Here is a 22664-nt window from a genome sequence, read left to right as displayed (position 1 = left end):
TGTGGAATGTGTGGAATGTGTGGAGTGGAATATGGCTCTTTGAATATTGGCAAAGCATCGAGCCTTTGGGGGGAAATGGGTGATGCCAGGCTTCGCAAACGAGAGGGAAGAGAGCTGGAGGGAAGTTGGAGCTGGAAGCTGAGAGGCAGACGGTGTTGTTTTTATAAGCTCAAGCTGAAGCTGAAGCTGAACCACCCAAGTCGCAATGCGTCTGGAAAAAGCCTGCATGTCGACCTCAGAGTACCATAGGTTTGCGATGCACAAGGCAAGGTGATGTCATTGCAATGCAGCAACGTGGTGTAGGATGGGCAACGAGGTTGTATTCCGATGCACTCATACTTGATGCGTCTGCATGTCTTGAACTATGTCAATCAGCTGGAGAGACAAGGCTGTTGGGTGCCGACGAGGTGGTGTTGCGAGAATCACAAGGCTCAAGTGGTTGGGAGGCCATGGTTGGAGACGAGGGGGTGCTTGGCGGGGCCAGATCTCGCGACGGTCCGTAGCCGTAGCGGCAGCGCAAGTGGCAGCCTCGACTTGATCAATTGTTTTGGATGCAGATGGATGCGACTTATATCGCAATGATCTGCTCCCATACTTTGATCCTGAAAAGATGCAGGCATGACCTTTGAATTGAGTAACCTTGTGACGTCGAGGTCAGGAGCACCGCAGGACCCTGGCAATGGGGATGGTTTGGTGCATTATTGGGTAAAGTCAGTCGATAGCGACATATAGCATGCATACAAATCCGAACCGGAGTCGTGAGAGGTATGCAATGTATATATGTATAGGAATGACTGCCATAGCAGCATCACCAGTAACAGGATAGAAAAGAAAGGAGAAGAGAAGAACAAGTCGAGCAGATCCAGGGTAGTGAAAGGCATGCCGTGTTATACTCGTAGGAACTCGTACTATCGAGAGGGTCGAGGGTGTCAGGGTGTGTGAGTGTGTGTGAGAGCAAACCCAGGAAACCAGGAACCCCCTAACGAGAACCGCGTGGGAAAGGGAAGAATGTCGGAAGAGCAAAAAGAGGGTCAGGGATTGTCCAAGGGTCTTTCTTTGCCAGGGTTGGGGGGGGGGGGTCAGGCTTAGGCTTAGGCGAGGTGTGAGTGGCCGGGGGAAGCCAGGTACCATCCGGACAGGCCCCAAGGCAGTAAGGCTAGAGGCCGAAAAGTGCCCCTGGAAGCCCAAAGGCTGAGGCGTCAGGCGTCACGGCGTCTGGATGTCAGGGATGCATCGCTTGAGAGGGGCCGATCATTCCACCGGTTAGCCAGTAGAAAGGTGCCACACTCGCGGATCTTTCCTTTCTACCCGTTACCCGTTGGTCGTTTGGTCGTGAGTTACCCCTTTCGAGACAGTTCCTTCTGTCATGGTCCAAGAAAGGATGGATGGAATGGATTCGAGGGCAAGCCACAAGAGGAGTGAGCCATGTGGTGCCATAGATGCTCAAGGCTCAGGGTTCAAATGAATGCTGATCAGATCCAGGCTGAGGAATTCGCCCACTTCGGATAACAAGGACAGCTGTCATGACAGCTGCTGGCATTTCCACCATAGATAATCCATAGCTATTGGGTCGCAAATATGGTAGAGTTGATTTGGGTTAGGATTCCAGTAAAGTGGCTGACCAGACAACAAATATAATGGTTTATGTGTTAAATATTGCCGACGTGTCTTGGGTGTCACAACATTTCTGGCTTGCATTCCTCCTGGACCACCACCAACAGGGTATGTCAAATAAAGTGGTGTCAATGAATTCGGTAGGAGACCAGTAAGGCGTCGTGTGAAATGGAGGATAGTGTTTATGTTCCAACCACCCACCATCCTCTTTGTTTCCATGTCGCGTGGACAGAGTCGATTCGTTGTTCTCGGTTTTGTGGTGGTGACAGTGGACATGCGAATCCTTTCTGGGGTTGGTCATGGGATGTGGCCACTCGCCATTTCACCCAATTGAGGTAAGAATCATAGCGTTGTCACACACCTTTGAATCCCAAGATTGGATCCTCTCAAGCCTGAGCAACTACTACAGTACAGTAGTTTCTCCGACCTACTGTAGTAGTCTGTCTTTGCGTGGCGCAAGCAGCAAGCAGTGCCAGAAATACGTGTTCTGCACAACCAACGTGTGAAACTGGGGCAGGTGTGGGCAGTTTGTCTACCTAAATACCAAACAACACTCGCTCCGAAGATGGGTCCCACCGTCGGTCCGTTCGAGATGGGGAATTCGTGCGGGATGGTAAGATGGCTAATTAATGAATTGAAATTCCCGCCTACCGAATGTCTCCGTAGTTCGTCAATCTCACCCAGTGAATGGTGGCTAACTGTCTATGGCGAGTGCACCGTGGTCCCGGCTGAAGGGCCTTTGAGATACGCGTGACCAGAAATTCTCCTACCCGCATTATCTTCGGCGCGGGAGCCGAAATGGGCGTCTCTGACAGCCTGGAAAAGCCAATCGAAGCCCCCGGATGATGATTGTTTGCGGCCCGTGGTCTGGAGCCGATTTGGTGCCTGTCGATCCACAGGCCTGGTTGATTCTTTTTAGTTACATCCAGGCCCACGTGATTGGCCACTCGTTCCTGCTCATGCAGCCTAGGTCGTAGTCTTCCTTGACCGCCTGTACCTCTACGTACAAATTTCGCGGCCGAGGTACTTTGATCTTTAGCCACCCGCACTCCCCAATGTTGTTGAAGACCCTGGAGACCCAGTGAGACCCTTAAGAAAAAGACCTTGGGCCCCTCGGGCCTCAGCCCCGCCCTTGGACCCTCAAATCGCATTCGTTCCTTTTCCCAGTCTACAAAATACTCGACCGCATGACCTGTTCGAGATTGCCAACCCCACTGCTCCAGGCGGTCGAAGTCGCTGCTGGCTCTGCACATCGTTTTCGAGACAGATTTGTGGGAGTGAGTCCACTTTGCATCTCACGAGAGTCTTTACTGGTCGTACTGTGAGTGTGTTTGTGAAGCCACCTGGCCACACCGGCCCTTCCAGACACTGCCAGGTGAAGGTGATGGAGAATCGATCGAGTGACTCACACCGCCAGCCGTGATAGAGAACCTCCAACCTGCAAGACCGAGATCCAGTCTTAGTTGTGAAGCTTCTGTACAACACACACTGATGTCTCCCATTAGAAAATCGTGATTGAGTTGGTAGTCGCGGTGGGGGTAACATGCTCATCGGCCTCAAGTGCATTGGCTTGATCGAAAGTAATCGGAGCAATATCTAACTATCGGGCACTCTACCTTTTAGCAAACCAATTAAACTTGATTTACCATGCACCTCGTCCGAGGACACCGATCATGTATTCCTTACAACTTGCCTCGCGAGATCAATCACCCGAGACGGCTTCATTCGAAATTTAGCCAGTTACCAAAGGAACGAACGAGCATCGTGGACGAGTGGCCAACGACAACTAGACACGACGAATGTTGCCAACCGAGTTGGACAGGGCATCCTCAATAATATACAAACATGATACTTAACTTCTGACAGCATTTAAATCCTTCCGACATTCGGCAAGGACGTCTAGAGAGACTGAGCCGGACACTTTCTCCGGATCCCCACCTTCTGTTCCTGTTATTTCGCCTTTCTATCGCTTCCGAATCAGTGCGTGAAGCGAAAGTTGATGAGCTTGTTCCCAGCGTGTTTTGTTGTGTCCAGGTACTCAAGTCGCTCCTCTTCGCTCATTGCATCCCACTTCCTGGCCCTCGTCCTATTTTGCCAATTGTAGTACACTTTGGCTCCGATATAAACCACAATGTTCATACAGCAGACGGCTATCAATTCTCAATTTCCTCGCCGGTCTAACGGAGACCATTATCATTGATGTACTAGCTCAGATTATAAGGATCACTTACACTCTGGGGCGTCATCTTGACGGTAGAAATTAGAATAAATGACACGTGAGAGCTGAACCATCATGCTATGACAAACATCAGCCCCTCAAAGCTAGGAACAAGAACTCGAAATGAAACTCACTTGTACAAGGCTGCCGAAACAGCTCGGGTTCTCACAGAGTTAGAGTTTGAACTGGCCCATCCAACGTGCATGGCATGCGCTGTATTTGATATCAGCATCTCCCGCAAAGCAAGTACAAGAAACAAGGGGAGTGACGCACGTGACGGATAAGACAGCATATGAGAGATTGCGTAATCTTTATGGGATATCCAAGATGCACATGAGTAGGCCGAGAATCTTTGGATGCTTGACGGAGTCGAATGGTGGCACTCGAAGCTCTGGGCAAGGCCCGGCTATATCTGGGCAAAGGTCAATCGACTATAGTATGTGTATCTGCTCACAAGTCAACGAGTTGAGTTCTTCCAATGTCGTGGGGTTTTGGCCGCGTGAAAAAAGTAGGAGTATTCGGAAGCATAGTTCCTGCTACAGGTAGCAATAATGGCGGCAGCGACATGAGAAAGCACATCATTGTCGGCTGAAAGACTACAAAAGCTGTCACACCACAGGAATTGATTATGTGTAGCCCTTTCAGCGGCTCAGTAAGACGCATTGCTCCTTACCTGCATGATTGATTCACGTACCCGACATATTGGGGTCGACATATTGCGGTTCGACGCTGATGCTATGCTTCCCGGTCTTGGATCCCAGGTTCGGTGCTGGAAGAGCTTGCAGAGGACTTTCGCTCTCACAACTGGAGGTTACAATGCTGCAGTAACCACAAAGGTCCTCACATCTGCTTCAATGCGTCTGATTCGGAGAAAGGCGTATTGAAGAAGTCTTGTCAGATGCAGATTTCATCAGTGCCGTGCCCCTTTCGATGGTTAGTGGGAGGCACTTTTGGAGTCCACGTATGGAGGGCATCTAATAAAGACGAAAAGGCCTCATTTCTGATTTGATGAGAGATTGTTGTCCCCGAGTACATAGCGTGCGATATGAGCTTACCAGGCATTCGCCAATGATCACAGGCCAGATGATGTTCTCTCAGAATCTATCAGCCGGTGGTTGAGGTTGAACAGAACGCGACGCGCCAAGAAAGCTTGAAACCACTTTACGCGTTAACGCGACGCGCTCGAAAGAAACCCCCCTTAAAGTCGACATTGATTTCCGTTGCTACAGCACTTCGCAAACAGTCACCACGATCAATTTGCCATCCTTGCGCACAACGCAAAGATGTCGTCGACTCCGTCTTCACGCCGTCGAGGTCACTCCTCACGTAATTCTCAATCTTCCTCACCTGCCCAACCGCCACAAGCCACTCCCAAAAGCTCAAGACAGACCGCCAATGCTGCCGCAGTTGCATCATCATCACCATTGTTCTTCCAATCTTCGCCCGCTCGATCAGGAAGGGCAGGCCCATCTCATCTTCCGAGCGATGGGATGATCATTAGTTCACCACCAAGAAACTCGTCTCATGCAGGAGATCGCGAGACCACGCCCCGCCCAAGCAATCGGCCAGTCCAAGGTATGCCATCCCCTAACTCGATTTGCACGATAGATCTAACTCCGTCGAGAATCGTCTCCTGTTCGTTATGATCCAAGTTCGAGCCCTGTACGAAGCTCCCAACGCCTTGCGTCCGATGTTCCCACCAGCAGCAGCGGCCTGTTTGTTCGTCAAGACAGACCACCACGAATCTCATCGAGAAGAGGTGATATTCATTCGGATGCCTTTGCTCCCTCGCCAGCAAACCGGCGCCGAATCTTTGTTGGTGAAGATGGTATGCCTGTTCGAGATGCTGGAGAACCTGGCTCCGAAGCAACCTTCACCAATATCAATCCAGACACTTCTGAGGCAGATGTGCTGGGAGGCGATTCTACACGAGTCATCTGGGGAACAAATATCTCCATTGTAGACTCAATCGCTGCATTCAAGAGCTTTCTCTTCAACTACACCACCAAATACAGAATGTGGGCAGACGGCGCCAGCGAAGAGGAGACCAAGAGCCTCGGGGCTGCTGCAGACGAGAAAGAGTATTACAATATGTTGCAAAATATGCGCGCAGCTGGTATCAATGGTCTTAACCTTGACGCCAGAAATCTCAAGGCATATCCTGCAACTCTGAAACTTTGGCATCAACTGCAAGGCTACCCACAAGAGATCATCCCCCTGATGGATCAGACACTCAAGGATGTAATGGTCGAGCTTGCACAGAAGGAGATGCGAGAACTGCAAAGAAATCATGCAACATCCGCCTCACGCGCCAGAAATGGAAGCTCGGTTCCACCTCTTCCCACTTCAGATCTAGGCTCTACTCCGGGACCTAGCGCCAGCCATCAACCAGATGATATTCCCGATCTCGTCGAGGAGGCAGAAGTCCGTAACTGGAAGGTTGCTGTGTTCGGTTTGGACAAGACCGTCAACATGCGGGAGCTGGATCCTGCCGATATCGACAAGCTTGTCTCCATCAAAGGTCTTGTCATTCGAACCACACCAGTCATCCCAGACATGAAAGAGGCATTCTTCAAGTGCAGCGTCTGCGATCACACCCTGTACGTTACTATCGACCGTGGAAAGATCGCAGAACCCACAGAATGCCCTCGCCAGGCTTGTAAATCCAAAGATGGAATGCAAATTGTACACAACCGATGCGTCTTTGCCGACAAGCAAGTCATCAAACTGCAAGAGACCCCCGACTCCGTGCCTGACGGGCAAACGCCACACAGCGTTTCTCTCTGCTGTTACGACGAACTGGTCGACGTCTGCAAAGCCGGAGACCGAATTGAAGTCACGGGCATTTTCAGAAGCAACGCCGTGCGCGTCAATCCGCGCCAACGAACCATCAGATCGCTTTTCAAGACCTACATCGATGTTCTCCACGTCCAAAAGGTCGACAAGCGGAAAGTCGGCATTGACGCCTCCACCATCGAGCAGGAACTCGCCGAACAAGTCGCAGGAGATGCAGAGCAAATCCGTCGAATCACCGCCGAGGAAGAAATCAAGATCAAAGAAACAGCCGCCCGCGCCGACATCTACGACCTCCTTTCACGAAGTCTCGCGCCCAGCATCCACGAGCTCGACGACGTCAAAAAGGGAATCCTTCTCCAATTGTTCGGAGGCACCAACAAATCCTTTGAAAAGGGCGGCAGCCCCAAATATCGCGGCGACGTCAACATCTTGCTGTGCGGTGACCCGTCAACAGCAAAGTCCCAATTGTTGCAATACGTGCACAAAATCGCACCGCGAGGTGTCTACACATCCGGCAAGGGATCATCGGCCGTCGGTCTAACCGCATACGTGACTCGCGATCCAGAATCCAAGCAACTGGTCTTGGAATCCGGTGCACTTGTCCTATCGGATGGTGGTGTATGTTGTATCGATGAGTTCGACAAGATGAACGAATCCACACGGTCGGTGCTGCATGAAGTGATGGAACAACAGACTGTCTCTATCGCAAAGGCAGGTATCATCACGACACTCAATGCGCGTACCAGTATCCTCGCATCAGCCAACCCGATCGGCAGCAAATATAACCCCAACCTCCCTGTTCCTCAGAACATCGACCTTCCTCCGACTTTGCTCTCCAGATTCGATTTGGTATATCTTGTATTGGATCGCATCGACGAAAGCAATGATCGACGCTTGGCCCAACATTTAGTTGGCATGTATCTTGAAGATACACCAGAGAATGCATCACAGGATGAAATCTTGGTAAGTTTCTCCTTTTCCGTCCCCTAACCATCCATCCCTCCATCATTCAAGCACTGTGGAACATATCATTAAAGCAAGCTCAACTAACACCTTCCCCTGCACCACAGCCCATCGAATTCCTCACCACCTACATCTCCTACGCCCGAACCAACATCCACCCAACCATCACACCCCCGGCCGCCGAAGCCCTGACCAGCGCGTACGTCGCCATGCGCGCACTCGGCAATTCCATCCAAGCATCCGACCGACGCATCACCGCTACAACACGACAACTCGAATCCATGATCCGACTGTCCGAAGCACACGCGAAAATGCGCTTGTCACCTACCGTCGAATCATCCGACGTCGACGAAGCCGTCCGACTGATCAAATCCGCCATTAAAGCTTCAGCAACCGATGCCCGTACTGGTCTCATTGATATGGGCTTGTTATCTGAAGGTGGCAGTGCGAGTGATCGACGACGGAAAGAGGATTTGAAGAGAGCGGTTTTGGCGGCGATTGATGGTGATGCAGTGGTGAGGAGTGGAAATCCCGTAAGATATGCGGATGTGTATCGAAATGTGGGCGATGGAAGTTCGGTGGAGATTGAGGGCGTTGAGTTCCAGGAGGCGGTGAGGGCGTTGGAACAGGAAGGCAAGGTGCAGATTATTGGTGATGGTGGGAGGAGGACGATTCGAAGAATTACGGGGGTTTAGACGATGAATGAGGTCGAGATGAGTACGGTCGATGACATGTGTGAGATGCAATATCCCACTCACTCCCGCTCATGGATTCAGAACGAGGTACGGAGTACTCAGAAGAGAAGGGTCACCGGAACTTGCTATGTACGAGGACGATTCATAAGATGGGCGGTCTTCCCTTGTGGTGATGAATGGCCAGGGGCTATACGAGAAACAAAGTAGAATGATTCACGCGGCTGGGTGCGGAGTTTGGTGTGGATATAAATCTTGTTGCAAGATCACATTACAGCAGTACGATTGTTTAATTGAGATGCAGTCATGTAAAAAACCTTCCATGCTCATCATCAAGCCCATGATACATTTTATCTAGCTCCTACATCCTGACAACGCCGAAACTTGTAGGAAATCGACCATTTCCAATTCATGATAGCATCCTGAAGACGAACGCCATCGCAACCACGCAGGCTACCTAAATCCCTGACCTTCGCTGATGGTAATGAACAATAGAAACCTGAACAAGATGGTGGTAAACCTAGAAACCTTCTCATCCGCAGAGGGCCGTCACTGCGCCAGAACACCATCCCACCATTCCACCGAGATTCATAATACAGTGGTGTGAGATATTCCAATGTGGCGTCCGGCGCTGAGCAAATCGTAAAAAGAAAAGACAAAAAACAAGTCTCCCGTGACATTCCGCTACAACACGGCGTGTATGACGGAAGAAGGACACTAACGACCAGAGTGTTGTACTCGTGACAAGATCAATCCACGAAATTGTAGACACGGACCTCGCCATCTTCGCCACCCGACACCATACGACTGTCGGAGAGATCGATACAAGTGACTGGCCCAGCATGGCCAGTAAAAGTTCGTTCACACTTGCCCGTCCTTGGATCCCAAACCTTGACCATACGATCCTCGGCACCCGAGACTATGCGCAGCGTATCTGCGGCCACAGCCCATACTCCTTCGACATGACCAAAAAACTTCTTGATGCATCGACCAGAATGGACATCCCACAACCGAAGGGTCGAGTCGAGGGCCGAGGTCAGCATATACCTGGGAGGTTGTGGGCGGTGAACATCGGCATCGAAAAGAGTCTTTTGTCGGTCTCGATAAGTCATGACTTTGAAGCCACCATACACAGACTCATTTGTAGACTGGCTTGAAGGACTGCCTGGATCGTCTAGCTGGTCCTCTCCCTCGCCTGGCTGGGCCTCATCGACTTCAAACTCGGCAGGGAGGGGAAGGACTGATTGGACTTGGCCAACGTGGCCTTCAAAGGTGTGGATACATTTTTTGCTGTCGAGGTCCCAGAGCTTGACGGTGCAATCATCCGAGGCGGTGAAGATGGTCCTAGAGGCCGAGTCGATTTTGACCGAATTGACCCAGTCGCTGTGTCCTCGGAGGGTGAAGACCGACTTGTCTCTGAAGTTCCACACTCGGGCGGTGTTGTCGACAGAGCCCGAGACGAGGATATCGCTATCGAAGTGTAGAGCGATGACCCCTGCGGTGTGGCCGTTGTAAGTGGAGATGCATTCTCCCGTCCTCCAGTTCCAGACTTTCAAAGTCTTGTCAAGACTTCCACTAATGAGTTTATTTTCGTCGAATTGAAGACATCGGATGCCCATGGTATGACCTCGTAGAGTGCGCAGTTCTTCGCCGGTGTCAATGTTCCACAGCTTAATGGTCGAATCATAAGAACCAGTCGCCAGGATATTGTCGAGAAGTTGAAGGGCCATGACTCCATTGGAATGACCTTTGAGGACTTTGGTACTGCATCGACCATATTTCCAATTTGTGCCGACCTTGAAACGATCCTTGTAGACGTCTTTCCAGGGTCGCGTGCGACGCAGCTCACTATCGAACGACGAGAGACCTGGGCGGCGGGCGGCGCGTGGAGAGAGGTGGGAGTCAGTACAGGAATCGCCATGACTATCATGATTGGAGGTGGCAGAGGCTGGAAGGCTGTCGTCACTGGGGACCTGTTCTAGGGGAGGAAAGCCTTCGGCAGCAATGCCTGCGGCGCGCAACTCGATTTGACGCTTGGAGGACCGCAGAAGTTTCCTCTCGAGCATTGGTAAGCCCCAGCCGCATTCGGTGCACTTGCGATCAATGTGCTGCTCGCACATTCGGTGCCAGACCACATCGTCATCGGCAAGTTGTCTCCATTTTCTTGAAACCTGGGCGGCCTTACACAGGGAGGTTGTATCCAAAAAGCAAAGGATTCGAAACGAGACTTCGGAGGGAAGGGCAGACAGAAAATCGATGCGAATCAAGTCTCGTACGTTGGCTGAGAGGAAAGAGAGTTGAGGGAAACAACATTGGGCGAGAACGCCCTGCAGCATAAGTTTCCGATATTTGGATGGAGCGGCGGAGAAGAGAGACCAAACTTGAACGATTCCTTGACGGTCTTCAGGAGATAATGCGTCAAGGTCCTTCTGGAGCTTATCCATGGAGGGTTCGTCGACCTGCCTCCGACACAGCTTGTCGGGTCTATGTCGATAGCAAAACTTTGAGTTGGCGTCATTGTTCGGATTGAAGGAGGAGGAAGGGGTGATTTTGCCGAGGGGAGCGTATTGGGAGGGTATATGTTTGGCTAGGAAGGGAGCGACGGTTTGTCTGGCATGCTTTGAATTTGAGGCAATCGAAAAGTCCTTGGAGGAGTTGGGATCATTGTCGGAATCTTGCTCTTGGTCCGAATAAATTGGATTGGAGAAGTTTTCATCCAGTGTTCCTGCGCGCAATCGTTTTCTGGCGGACTCAACTCGTTCCTCTGAGATTGACGGCTGCCTCGAGTGTTTTTCAAACATTATGAGATGCTGTAGGATGGGAGCTGTTGTGTTGCAGTCCCACTGTTACATGTTGGGAAGGTCGATGCTCAGTGGGGGATGCTCGATCAGGCGAGCGAGCGAGCGATCAGGCGAATGTAGGACAATCGGGAGGAAGGAGCGAATTCGAGGTAGATATCGATTGAGAGGCGTATATTGCTGCAGGAACAGGGACGAGGGGTTGAAGAAGAAGGGGAGGGAGAGTGACAGAATGCTCAAGTGAATGACAAAGAATGGCACGAATGGCACGAATGGCCACAGAATGGTGCAAGATGGCAAACACGTTGGGCTTCTACCGAGGAGAGGCGAGGACCCGCAGACAAGGTTCAGAGTTTTGGGACCGTCGGTGAGGACAATGAGCGGAGTCGAATGAGAAGTGTCTTGGCCGGCCAGGAATGGGATGTGGTGGATGTGTCATAGAGTGGATGAAGGTAATGGAGCGATGATGGGAGAGTTACACGAGGGCTGCAGAGGGCTGCAGAGGGGCACGGGCACTCACGGAATCACGGAGGCACGGAAGTCTTGAGGATAGCCGGTTGGCAAGAATTGGCAGCAATGGCAGGAATGGCAGGGTTCTTAGGTGAGAAGTGGAGCCCAAGGCGGGCCCTTTTGTGAGGGGGAACACTTGCGATTGCCTCCAGGCCCGCTCCATAACTAGCAGAGCATACGAGGGAGGAAAGAACGGCCTGACCTGAGTCTGACCTGACAGCTTCCTTGATTTTGCTCTTGCGTTCTTGCTCTGTTTATGATTTGATGCTCCTGCTTCTGATTGAGATCATCAGGATCATTATTGGTTTCAAAGGGGCAGGAACCAGCTGATGAAGGCGTGTCAGGTTCATATCAGAAGGTCGCCTCCACGGCATCACAAGTCATGTCCCGCCCAATATCTAAGTAGTACTTAGAGATATCACCACCAAAAGCATAGATAAAGGTCGATCAATCAGACCATGCAACCATCCATATCCCACGTCTCCATCTAAGTCATCTTATCTCATATCACGTTGTCCACTAGAGCTTTTTTGTTTCTTTTTGTTACACAAGATTTCCATACACGTGACTTTTCTTTTGGTCATTTGCTCATCAGAATTTATGTTTGCCCAGGAGTGCACTCACAGGCGTAACACCTCGCCCCCATATTTCTCTTTCGGGGGCGAGTCGGGCGATACGCAGACGCCTAAAAGCCTTTCCCCGATTTCCGACCCAATAAAAGAATCTGGGCTAGAATCTTGACTTTCTCCACCAACGCCCGTCTTGGAAGATTGCGTGCTTCTTGTTGCATTTTCCATCATTCGTCTGCTAACTAGAATTCTTGCCTCCGTGCCTCTTCAAACACAAACATTCGATCCGCTGCCGGAGACTTATTATTAGGTATTGCTTTGATTGAATTTTGCTAACGAATAACGACACTCCATCCATCTACTTCCGCCATCTCCCTTTCCTGCAGGGGTATGACTCCATTCCTGCTGCCTTGAGCTCCATCTTCGACTGCATCCTCGCCCAATGCGGCACGCCCGTCAAATCGTAACGACATACAGTATACCCGGGCCACGGTCCCTCCGGCAGTGCATCTCCTGAGTGCTTGACCGACTTCAAACCTGACTTCTGTACCCCAGACGGAACACATGGGATGACTTCCGTCAGATCCACTTCAACCTCTAACTCCGTACCGTCCAGCCAGCCTTGGCTTCTTTTCTCCAGAGTCAAGACACTCTAGCCTGCACCAGGCACCCCAGTCACCACCACCGCCTCAAAAGTCTCCTGGTAGTAATCGAAGATTGAATCCAGTCCGCAAGGCTGATGTCACGAACCCAACTATTGTGCTGGTAAGGTTATGCCTAATACGACCTACTCGTCCATCATCACCGATTCAACCTGTACCCCAACACAGGCCAACAAACCTTACATCTAGATCATCCTCCCCAAAGATGGCGCAATCTCCAGATTATCAATCTTCGCCATCACCAATCTCGTCCACTCATGCTCACTTACCACACTCTCCTCCTTCAGTCGAAACCCTGGTCGAATATCTGGTCTCGGCAAAGAAATCACTCGGGAGCTTCAATCTTGTTCACCGTGCCACAACCATTCTCCTTGAAACACGTACCTCTCTAGAATCCACCACTGCTCTTCTAGCAAAGACCTGCTACCTTCGAAAATCATTGGCTGCCCAAGTCAAAATCCTCCGCCGTGTTCAATTTGAATTAGAGGCTGCCGCCCAGGCCATCCAACATGATTTCGAAGCCGTCATTCGAGAGCTTGATGACACGGATTCAAGGCTCCACCAATACATTCAACTCCTCAAAGACACTCAGATTGAGCAAGCCTTCAACCCTACTTCCTCTTCCGGACCTGGCCTCTTCCCCCATGCACCCAAAGAGACCCTTCACGACTTTGTCGATGACAAGGGTATCGACACCATCAAAAATGCCATGAAAATAGCCATTGACAACGCTCAAGCCGCCCATCATGATATCAACCAATCCATTCATACCTTGGAAGAAGACCTTCAATCAGTCAGCCAAGTCCTCCACAACCGCATCGACGCCTCTGGTACCGAAAGCGAGCTTCAAGCCCCAACCATATCCAGGACACTGGAAATTCTCGAAACCCATGCACGTGAGATGGCCCAAGGTCTCACCTCCTTAGCTCGCCACTTTGACCAATGCGTCAAAGCCCTCAAGCACACCGAAGGTGGTGGAGAAGCAGTCTTACAGACCATGTCAGACGAAGACTCACTCCGAGGAGCCATGAGCCAAGGGCTCGATGATCAGATGCGAGATTCTACCAACCCCATCACGGAAGAAGAAAGACTTGAACTCCTTCAAGTAGTCGAGTCTGACGCCGCCCAAGTCGATGAAGTGGTCCTAGAACTCCAAGATCGCAACGCCGATATGGAATCCCATCTCGAGCGAGTCTCGCTGTGGCGCGAACGCCAGGAATCCGCCTACGGCGACGTCATCACAGCATTCAAACTCCTCGATAAGATCGGATCCCGCCTTCAAAGCTACGTCGCCGATACCGCCCGGCATTCAAGTCGCTGGAACCAGGAACGCGCTCAAATCGAAGACGGCATCAATGGAATGGAACAACTGTGCGACCACTACGCCAATTTTCTACATGCCTACGATGGCTTAATCGTTGAAGTCGCCCGACGAAGGGCAGTGAGGAAACATATGGAACGAGTTGTGGCCGAGGCACGAGAGAGATTAGACGTCTTGTATGAACAAGACGCTAAACTACGCGGAGACTTCCGTGAAACACAAGGCGAATTCTTGCCTAGTGATATTTGGGCCGGTATCAACCATCTTCCTGCCCGCTATTCAATCGACCGACTCGATGACAATGACATGGGGGTCGGCGCCGCTGGTGCTGCTGAAAGTATTCCGGATCTGCCGAGGAAAACTGTCGAGGAGGCTTTGAAGAGGTTGAAAGCGAGTGGACGATAATTGATGAACTCAATCGATAACGTCCCAAGTCCTTGAGCATTGTTCGAAATTGTTCGAATCGAACCTATATCTCCTTAAGGAGCTTGTCATAGTTAGCTTTTTGTTCTTCTCTGTGGAAGTTCCTCAAACTTGATACCCCGCGATTTTGTCTCACGACCGCCATGAAATCAACAATAAACAAAAATACAATATATCCATCATGTCGAGGATTTGGAAAGACTCTAATCGATCAGCGCTCTCTTTGTAAATCATAGCATGAGTTTGGAGACGCTTCCGAACAACAGCAAATGCCATTAATTTGGAGGGCGCCAGAAACATTGCTTCAATGGCCCGAGGGGAGGTCCAGGGGAGAGGTGAGAAAAGAGGCTATTTCAAAAACTTGAGATTGCCATACATTTCTAACACCCCGTCCTGATCTCTCACAGGCCATTGTTGATCATATCAAGTGTTGGGGTATCATCATTCGATATAGGGTTGCCTTTCCGTAAGAGGGGAGAATGGTGGGTAGGGACGAAGGAGGGAATAAGAGGGAAAGACAGTGAATACTCACAATTTCTCTTAGAATTGGAACCTATTTCGATCTCAACCATCTGCATCTCGATGCTAGACAATAAAGCCTTATCATCTTCAATGCTTATGTCGACTACTTTGCGACACCAGTTTCTTCTTGACCGCCTTGGGCATTTTCGTGGCTCTTTTCTCCCTCTTCTCCTCCTTGACTTTCTTCTTATGTTCCCGTTTCTCATCCTTATCCTGGAATCGCTTCCCTCGCGGTCGAGATTCGGTTTCGGAGTCGCTGTAGCCTTCGGAATTTGAGTCTTGGTCGTTAGACCGATCACTGTCGGAGGGTGTTCGTGGTTTCAACGTCGTTCCACCTTCTTCGTTGTCGTCGTCGTCATCATTATCATCATTATCCTCTTGGTCGAGGGTCTGTGATGTGGACGGATCTGGAAGCTGACCTTCAGACCGTAAAGGAGCCAAGAGGTCTTTGTAGACCAGTGCTTCTCGACCACCAGCTCTGATCTTCTCAGCGTCGTTTTCAGCGTCGTAGACTTCATCCAGGGTTTGTGGAATATACTGTTTGCGAAACACTTCGTTCTCGACCTCGTCTTCACCGTCGTCATCTGTCCGTTCAGACATGATTTTATCGATCTCCGCCCTCAAGGCATCAAGCTCCAGACTTCCCGTTTGCCGTGTGATAAAATTAAACGTGCTTCTGTCCGACAAAACCAATACACCTTGACGTCGGAAAAAGTCATTGACGTTCTTGATATCCATGCGTAGGAAATCCAGACTGCGTGGATGATCTCCTTCCACACTCTGGCTGACATCGATGATAAAAGGTTTGTTCTTGTGGAACAAGATATTGTACTCGCTCAAATCCGCATGCACGAGCTTACATTGCTGGAGCATGATGCGCATGTAAGCAAGGACATCGAGATACACGGATCTCCATCTCGCCACGGGGTTTTCGTCCATGAATTCCACGTCTTTCAATCTTGGTGCTGCTTTACCTCTTGAGTCGCCGATGAAAGTCATGCCCAGAACATGGCGACGGAGATAGAGTGGTTCGGGACTCGGGATGCCGACACTGTGTATTCGTTTTAAGTTTCGCATTTCCTTTTCAGCCCAGAGTTTCACCATGGCGCGATTGTCGCTCTTGTTGAATCCCTTTCTGAACCGGAATTCTCCAGTGACGTATTTCTCACGGTCTTTGAATACCAGAATACTGGTCTTGTACACTTTGATGGCGACATGGACGTCGGGACTCGAATCGTCTTCTGAAGCGGCGAGACCGTGGTAAACATTAGCTTCTTTCCCCGTGGAGATTGTTCCATTGACTTCAGACACGATTCCAGAGTTGATCATCTTGAACAAGATTCTTCGGGTGTTGGGGTCGAGAACTTGTTCGGTGGTCGCTCGGTCGCTTTTATCCTTATCACGATGACCGCTAGGTATTGATTCGACGCCCTCGATCTTCAGCTTCTTCATGTCAAACTCGAGATCACCCATTCTTAATTTCGGCGGTTTCTGCGGATTGGCTCGTGGGTATTGCCATTGCGGTACGTTCGAGTCTGAAATCGCTTCGTTGAGTCGTTTCTGTCGGTTGTATGATTTGGTCAAGTCTGAGGCGTTTCCGGAGCCAAGATACTCTGGATCATCAAGTACATCTTCGCCTTCGTTGCCGTAATCGTATTCATCGTCCTCTTCTTCATCCTCTTCGTCTTCATCTTGAATAAAAGTCCCTGGAGTCAATCTTCTCGACTGGCCAGAATTGACGTAGCCCTCATTTGGGACATAAGTATGGGTTGGAGCGATGCCATCAGCAATGCCCCTTATTGAGCCATCATTGGACTGCGATGGATCTGACATTTTGTTATCTCGGGCCCAATATCTCTCAATTGCTTGAATGAAATGTCTGGTGGCAACCATTGACCGAAGGCCTTGTGGGAAATTTTAGTAAGGCGATGCCAAGTTTTATATAGGGTGGATGACTCATTCGCGAAGTGCATCGCTTTGATTGGCTGGAATTGCAACGGCATCAGTGGTGTACACCGCGACCCACCTTGATCATGAGAAAGCCTCCCGTCTCCATCATGTCGTCAATGATCGGTATAATTGTAACCTCGAATGAAATCATCATGCGAAAGACTCTAACCTCATAGTCCACAATTTTCATGCCCATTTTCTCAAATCGTGAATACTTGATCAATCTCGGATCCAGGTAGGAGTTTAGATTCCACAATCCACATTTAATATCCAATATTCTTGATCCTCATCCAAATATATATTTCTTACTCACAACAACTATTCCCGTATACGATTCGTAGGACTAAACATGTATCAACGCATCTCAACCATCAGAGGCGTGCTCCATACACAGATCACTCCGTGCCGAAGAGCCTTCCAGACGCAGAGTCATTACAAGAAGGCCTCGCAGTTGAATTCTGAAAACATCTCCAGGATTACCCAAAAGGAGAAGGAGATTACGGGATCAGACCAGCCCGTTAAAGGTGGTCCAACGGCTCAAGCACAGAAGCATGCTGGTCAGCCCATCGACTCTGATAGTCTTCGCGACATTACCAAAGGAGAGACCAAGATCACTGGTGAGGAAGGACCAGTCAAGGGAGGTCCTACCTCAGAAGCTCAAAGTATTGTCGGACAGGTGAGTCTATTCTTATTGTCTTTCGTTGGAGACTCGGCTATGTTAAATGGAAGGAAGATTAACAGGGTGCAGGAGCGGCAAGGAAGTTCTAGGACAAACAATCAATCACATAGTGGAAAGTTGGATTCTTCAACTATATCCCGCATCAATGAGGCTGAGAGCGAGATCACGGGTAGCCGTGAACCGGTTGCTGGAGGACCAACTGCCCAGGCTCAACGGCATGCGAACGAACCTCTGAATAGTCAGAATCTACATGATATCACGACTGGAGAGAAGAAGATCACAGGCGGTGAAAGAGTCAAGGGCGGACCTACCGCCACTGCTCAGAGCGAACTCGGCAAAAGCCGTTCCTAAACCTTGGCAGCTCGCTTGTATCACTTGTTTCTTAGATTGGTGTGTCAATTGTCAGGATAGATATGAATACTTTTGCAATCCCCAATATAAATCCAATGCAGGCAGTGCATTTGCGTCAGGAAACACGGATATAGATGTAGATGATGGATCCTCGACTTGACGCACACCTCACTTCCAGCAGTTGGACTAGAAAGGTATATATTTAATGACATCAACAGTTATCTGTGGACCGCTCATTCGTCCGAATCGTAGTCGTCGTCTGGCAGCAGACTTCTATATCTGCGGCTGGCCAAGTCTTCCTCCAGGCCACCTTCGCTTTCTGGGTCAACGTAGCCTAGAACAATGTCAGCATTGAATGTTAATGTGGTGCCACACAAGATGACATACCCTCGCCGCCTATAAAGCTCAGAGCCACTGGTAAGAAGATCAAAGCATGGGAGCTCGCCAGTATGACAAGCGCCAACCAGATGCGGAAGTAGTAGACCTCAAATATCTTGCTCCGCGTAAATGCCAAAACAGTAACACCAAGGAATTTGGTAACGGTAATGCCGCTGAAGACGCTCCCACCAACATTGACCAAGGCAGTCCACGCTCGAAGATCTCTGCCTCGGAACTTGTGTCTCGCCCGTTCCATCACTGATGTACTAGGAAACATGAAAGCGCGTGCGAGATGGGCGCAAAACTCGACACCAATGCCCACGCAAATGACGAGGTTGACCAGGGAAACTGCATTCAATGAAACTCCAGCGATTGCCATGACTCCAATAATGTCGACAAGAATCATGACAACCGTCAACGCAACGACAGCTCCGGTGAGAAGAGATCCCAAGAGAGACGATGTCAGGACAAAAATGATGGCCACCGCCACAGAAAGCAATGTTGCGGTCAGACGAACAATTGTGCTGTACTGGTCGAAGAAAATATAGTGCTTGCTGTAAGGGAAAACGTCAATATTGTGCCGTTTGGAAATATCAGCAGAAATTCTTCTCGCAGCAGCATAGGAATTGATGAAGTCTTCCTGGCCTTGAAGAGGAACGTGGAATGTTCTGAAATGACTGGCAGGGATGTTGGTATTCTCCGGATCAATCACCACGGCATTGGAGTACGCAGCTTGGCCGCCATTGGGGCAATCGGCGTCGGTCGGTGCGTGAACCCATTTCTGAGCGTAGTGGACAAAGTCGTGACCGGTGGGCATTCCGGAGAGAGTAATATTCCACTCATCCTCGGTGAAACAGGTATTGCCATCCTCGTCCGTACAGCAGTCTGAAATGGGATTTAGCCAGTAAAAGAAGTCATCGAGCCAGCTAGCAGTGGCAGAATTCATATAACTGACATCCGGGCGCTTGGATTCTTGTTCCAAGACATATGCGAGGGAATACTCGTCACAAGTCGTAAATCTTCCGCACACCTGTTGCTGGTGTAGCCTTTCTGTGATGTTCAAATCGCGTGTCACAAAATAGACTGGCGGTCCTGAACCAAAGTATGCATAGAGGTCGTTGAAGTACTGTATCATATATGAGTCGGAGGGGATCGCAATGCGCTGGTCGAGTCCGAGTTGGACCTTTGGAATCAATGCAATTCCTGCAGCGAAGAGGGTGACAAAGATTGTCACAACAATGGTCTTGACCTTGTTGTCGAGCAAAGTTGGAGCAAAACTCTTTCGAATGAAGCGTTGCAGCCAGCTTTCTTCGTCGCTACCGAAGAAGTGTCCTGGCAGATTGGCAGCACTTGCCCTTCGCACCGTCACACATGGGAAGCAATCCGCCCGCAGACTTTCCACCCGGCGTTGGTTCAACGCCAACACCGAGATGAACATTGTGACTTGGAGAATGGCATTGATGAAGACGGCGCCTGCGGCATAGGCGGCGAAATTCTTGACGGCAGGCATTCCGACAAACGCGCCCATTGCAAAGGCAATGGTCTCAGTTGAAGCTGAGAGGAGTATACTTGGTCCCATGCGTCCCAGTGCTTTTGCTATGCGTTCATCAATCTCTTCGTCGGGGTGACTGACATTGACTCGCTCGAATTCATGAACAATGAGAAAAATGTTGTCAACACCAACCGCGAGGACCAAGAAAGGGATGACCTCAGCAATGATCAGCGTCACCTTCACCCCAGCGGCTGAGAACAAGCCTACGGAGCCTGAAACCGACATCAAGACAATGACAATGCCAACAATCCCGAGGGTGAATTTGGACTGTACAAACACATTAGACGGATTGTTGAGTAGCGTTCTCAGGGACAAGCTGGCAGACCCAAGTGCCAACGAAGCATAGATGAACATGACCAGATAGCTTATGGCAACTATTTTGGCGTCCGTGTTAGTTGACTTGTTGAGTTCCTCTTCCAGGCTGATCTCAGTATTGAAGGAAAGTCTCAAGCCACGGTTATTGGCTTGCTGCTGGGCAATGAGGAGCTCATGTTTGAGGGCGCGTTCCCATTCCTCGGCTCGAGCTTCGGTTTCGGTACCCGGTTGAGCATTATTGATGACCCATGTGGTCACCATCGCCTTTGCTTCGGTGATATTTTCAATGCTACTGTATCCCCCAAGAATTCGGCCTGGTGGAAGCGGATCCATGAATTCAGGCAAACACATCTGATCGCCTGGGTGTGCAGCGCAGAGCTCAATCTGATCTCGCCAATCTCGAGAGAGGCCAACTCCAAACCAGCCACTGACGGATTGCACCACGCACGCATCGCCCACTGGTTTGAAACAGACGTCGCTGAGAGAAATGCCATTTTCTGGCGACAGCAGACGGGAGATTCGCTCTTCGATGTCGAACCACCACTCTAGATTTTCAAAGCTCAAGACCGGGCTGTCGGCGGAGGATGAGTCATTCACGAGGAAAGCTTGCTCTGTGCGATAAAAGGGGCCGAAATTTGAGTCGAAGAAGGCCTTTTCCTGAGCCGCATCCGATGTTGGGCTGACCCACAGCCGGACTGGGTCCCTCTCCACCTCAAACCTCAACCAGCCGAGACTGAGGAGTCCAATGACGAGGATATTTGTGCTGATGGTCAATGCAGGATAGTGGGCAGAAAACCATCCTAACTTGCTGAACGCACGATCAAAGACATGATTGAGATAATAGTTCCGTCGCGGTCGGTCCAGCATGCCAGCGTTGAAAACCAGTGAGCCTTCATCTTCATCGTCACTCGGAGCAGAGTCCTGGAGCAATTGCAACCTTTCGCTCTTCTTGCGTTTGTGCCTCCTATAGGCAACATGGCCCGAGATGGCGAGCACGAGCAGGAGCAAACAGATGGAGTATACAATGATGATGGCGAATGATAGACATGGAAGCTTTCCAACATGGCAATAACTGATTGTGTTGACAGGTCCCAGGACCGGACAAACGGCTGGACAGTCGACACAGCTGCAGCGGTAAGCGGCGTCGGTGTCGTTGCAAGCGTAGACCTTTGGGTTGCTGGGGACTAAGCCCTTATCATCAGAATACCGGCCCTTTTCCAGGAAGTTGATCTGAAATGGGCTGCCCAGGAATTTCTTGTCCCCAAGGAATTTGAGGAATTCAGTGTAGTTGGTAGCTCCTCCGCCGATGAATGCCATGGCTTTACCACCACTGGCGCCATTTTTGACTTCTTTGCAGCTATCGTAAAATCCACTCTGGTAGTCTTTCGACCATAGATTGTCTAGCTCGGTGACCACGGTAAGTCCGCCGGTGGACTTTCCTGTCTCAGTCACATTGACGAACAGCGACTGATCTGGAGAGCAAGTGAAGGTACAGAACAAGTTGAAGAAGTTCTCCTTGCAGGCAGGACACGAGGCTATGATTCTTTCCGCTAGTTTGAGGTTGTCACTCAAGGCATCAAGCTGCGACTCGTCACAACAGACGTCTGTTTCGGCCCAGCGAGGACCACATAGGTCGACCAATTTCTTTCGCTCTACCTCCGAAGGGGCGCTGGCTTTCTCGTTGTCGGGGCAAGGTAAGTTCGACCCAAAGAGTCCTTGTTTGCCACAAGAGCCGCGGATGGCGCACCGGCCGGATTCATGGAGAGGAGTGGCAAGAGACGCCGCGGAGAGCAGGGGAAGGGAGAGAAGTGAGAGGAGCGTCGTGGCCGCCGTCAGGGCCGATGTGAAGGTGCGCATCGCGAAGGTTGGACTGGAAAAGAGGATTGCTAAGTTTGAGTGATTCTCGTTTGTTGTTGGCGTGCGAGGTGAGGATGTCAAGACATTGCGGGAGAGGTTCGAGGACTGTGGTCGCCAGGTAGGAATGCGAGGTCACGGCGCCCAACCAAACCAGTCTGAAAGAGGCCGAATCACAGCTGACAATGGTTGAAAGAAGAGGATCTTGATTCGGTGGTTTTGGGATATGATGCTGGGTCTTTGCTTGGGATTTGAGGATGGAGGTCAGTGTCGGTGGTCGTCTGAAACATGGAGAGCCGAAGAAGGCAGGCAAACAAATGGACTGCGACGTCACCATTCAAAGGTGCAGAACGGAACACTCTTCCATGGCGCAGGCACGAAGGTCGACCAAAAACCCCCGAGGTCCCCGGGTCGCCAGGTAACTGCGATCCCCTCATCAGGCTAGGAGTTGCCCAGACGCACTAACTATTACAGGTTAGAAACTGTATTTGGAGCCC

At 50.5% G+C, this 22664-nt stretch overlaps 6 protein-coding genes across 6 annotated transcripts; 2 read left to right on the top strand and 4 right to left on the bottom strand.

Moving 5' to 3' along the window:
* Positions 1-1068: 1068 nt before the first annotated feature.
* On the bottom strand, positions 1069-2103 carry PV10_06515 (uncharacterized protein). Its single transcript, XM_016371321.1, has one exon. The coding sequence runs from the start codon at positions 1888-1890 to the stop codon at positions 1522-1524; it is 369 nt and encodes a 122-aa protein (XP_016223614.1). The 5' UTR covers positions 1891-2103; the 3' UTR covers positions 1069-1521.
* A 2979-nt stretch (positions 2104-5082) lies between these two features.
* PV10_06514 (uncharacterized protein) lies at positions 5083-8589 on the top strand. The gene is made up of 3 exons (XM_016371320.1): positions 5083-5407; positions 5457-7591; positions 7699-8589. The coding sequence occupies exons 1-3, from the start codon at positions 5116-5118 to the stop codon at positions 8284-8286; spliced, it is 3015 nt and encodes a 1004-aa protein (XP_016223613.1). The 5' UTR covers positions 5083-5115; the 3' UTR covers positions 8287-8589.
* On the bottom strand, positions 8543-11392 carry PV10_06513 (uncharacterized protein). The gene has a single exon (XM_016371319.1). The coding sequence runs from the start codon at positions 11082-11084 to the stop codon at positions 9033-9035; it is 2052 nt and encodes a 683-aa protein (XP_016223612.1). The 5' UTR covers positions 11085-11392; the 3' UTR covers positions 8543-9032.
* Positions 11393-12689: 1297 nt separating this feature from the next.
* On the top strand, positions 12690-14727 carry PV10_06512 (uncharacterized protein). Its single transcript, XM_016371318.1, has one exon. It carries the CDS (start codon positions 13028-13030, stop codon positions 14546-14548), a length of 1521 nt encoding a protein of 506 aa, XP_016223611.1. The 5' UTR covers positions 12690-13027; the 3' UTR covers positions 14549-14727.
* Positions 14229-16978, bottom strand: PV10_06511 (uncharacterized protein). The gene is made up of 2 exons (XM_016371317.1): positions 15099-16978; positions 14229-14630 (listed from the first exon to the last, which is right to left on the bottom strand). The coding sequence occupies exon 1, from the start codon at positions 16919-16921 to the stop codon at positions 15176-15178; it is 1746 nt and encodes a 581-aa protein (XP_016223610.1). The 5' UTR covers positions 16922-16978; the 3' UTR covers positions 14229-14630; positions 15099-15175.
* A 1105-nt stretch (positions 16979-18083) lies between these two features.
* On the bottom strand, positions 18084-22496 carry PV10_06510 (uncharacterized protein). The gene is made up of 2 exons (XM_016371316.1): positions 18456-22496; positions 18084-18402 (listed from the first exon to the last, which is right to left on the bottom strand). Exons 1-2 carry the CDS (start codon positions 22168-22170, stop codon positions 18302-18304), a joined length of 3816 nt encoding a protein of 1271 aa, XP_016223609.1. The 5' UTR covers positions 22171-22496; the 3' UTR covers positions 18084-18301.
* Between the last annotated feature and the right edge of the window lie 168 nt (positions 22497-22664).

This window comes from Exophiala mesophila (assembly GCF_000836275.1).
Source record: "Exophiala mesophila strain CBS 40295 unplaced genomic scaffold supercont1.4, whole genome shotgun sequence".
NCBI classification, from domain to species: Eukaryota; Fungi; Ascomycota; class Eurotiomycetes; order Chaetothyriales; family Herpotrichiellaceae; genus Exophiala; species Exophiala mesophila.
Note: the sequence above shows the minus strand (reverse complement) of the source record. Positions and strands in the feature narration are given on the sequence as shown.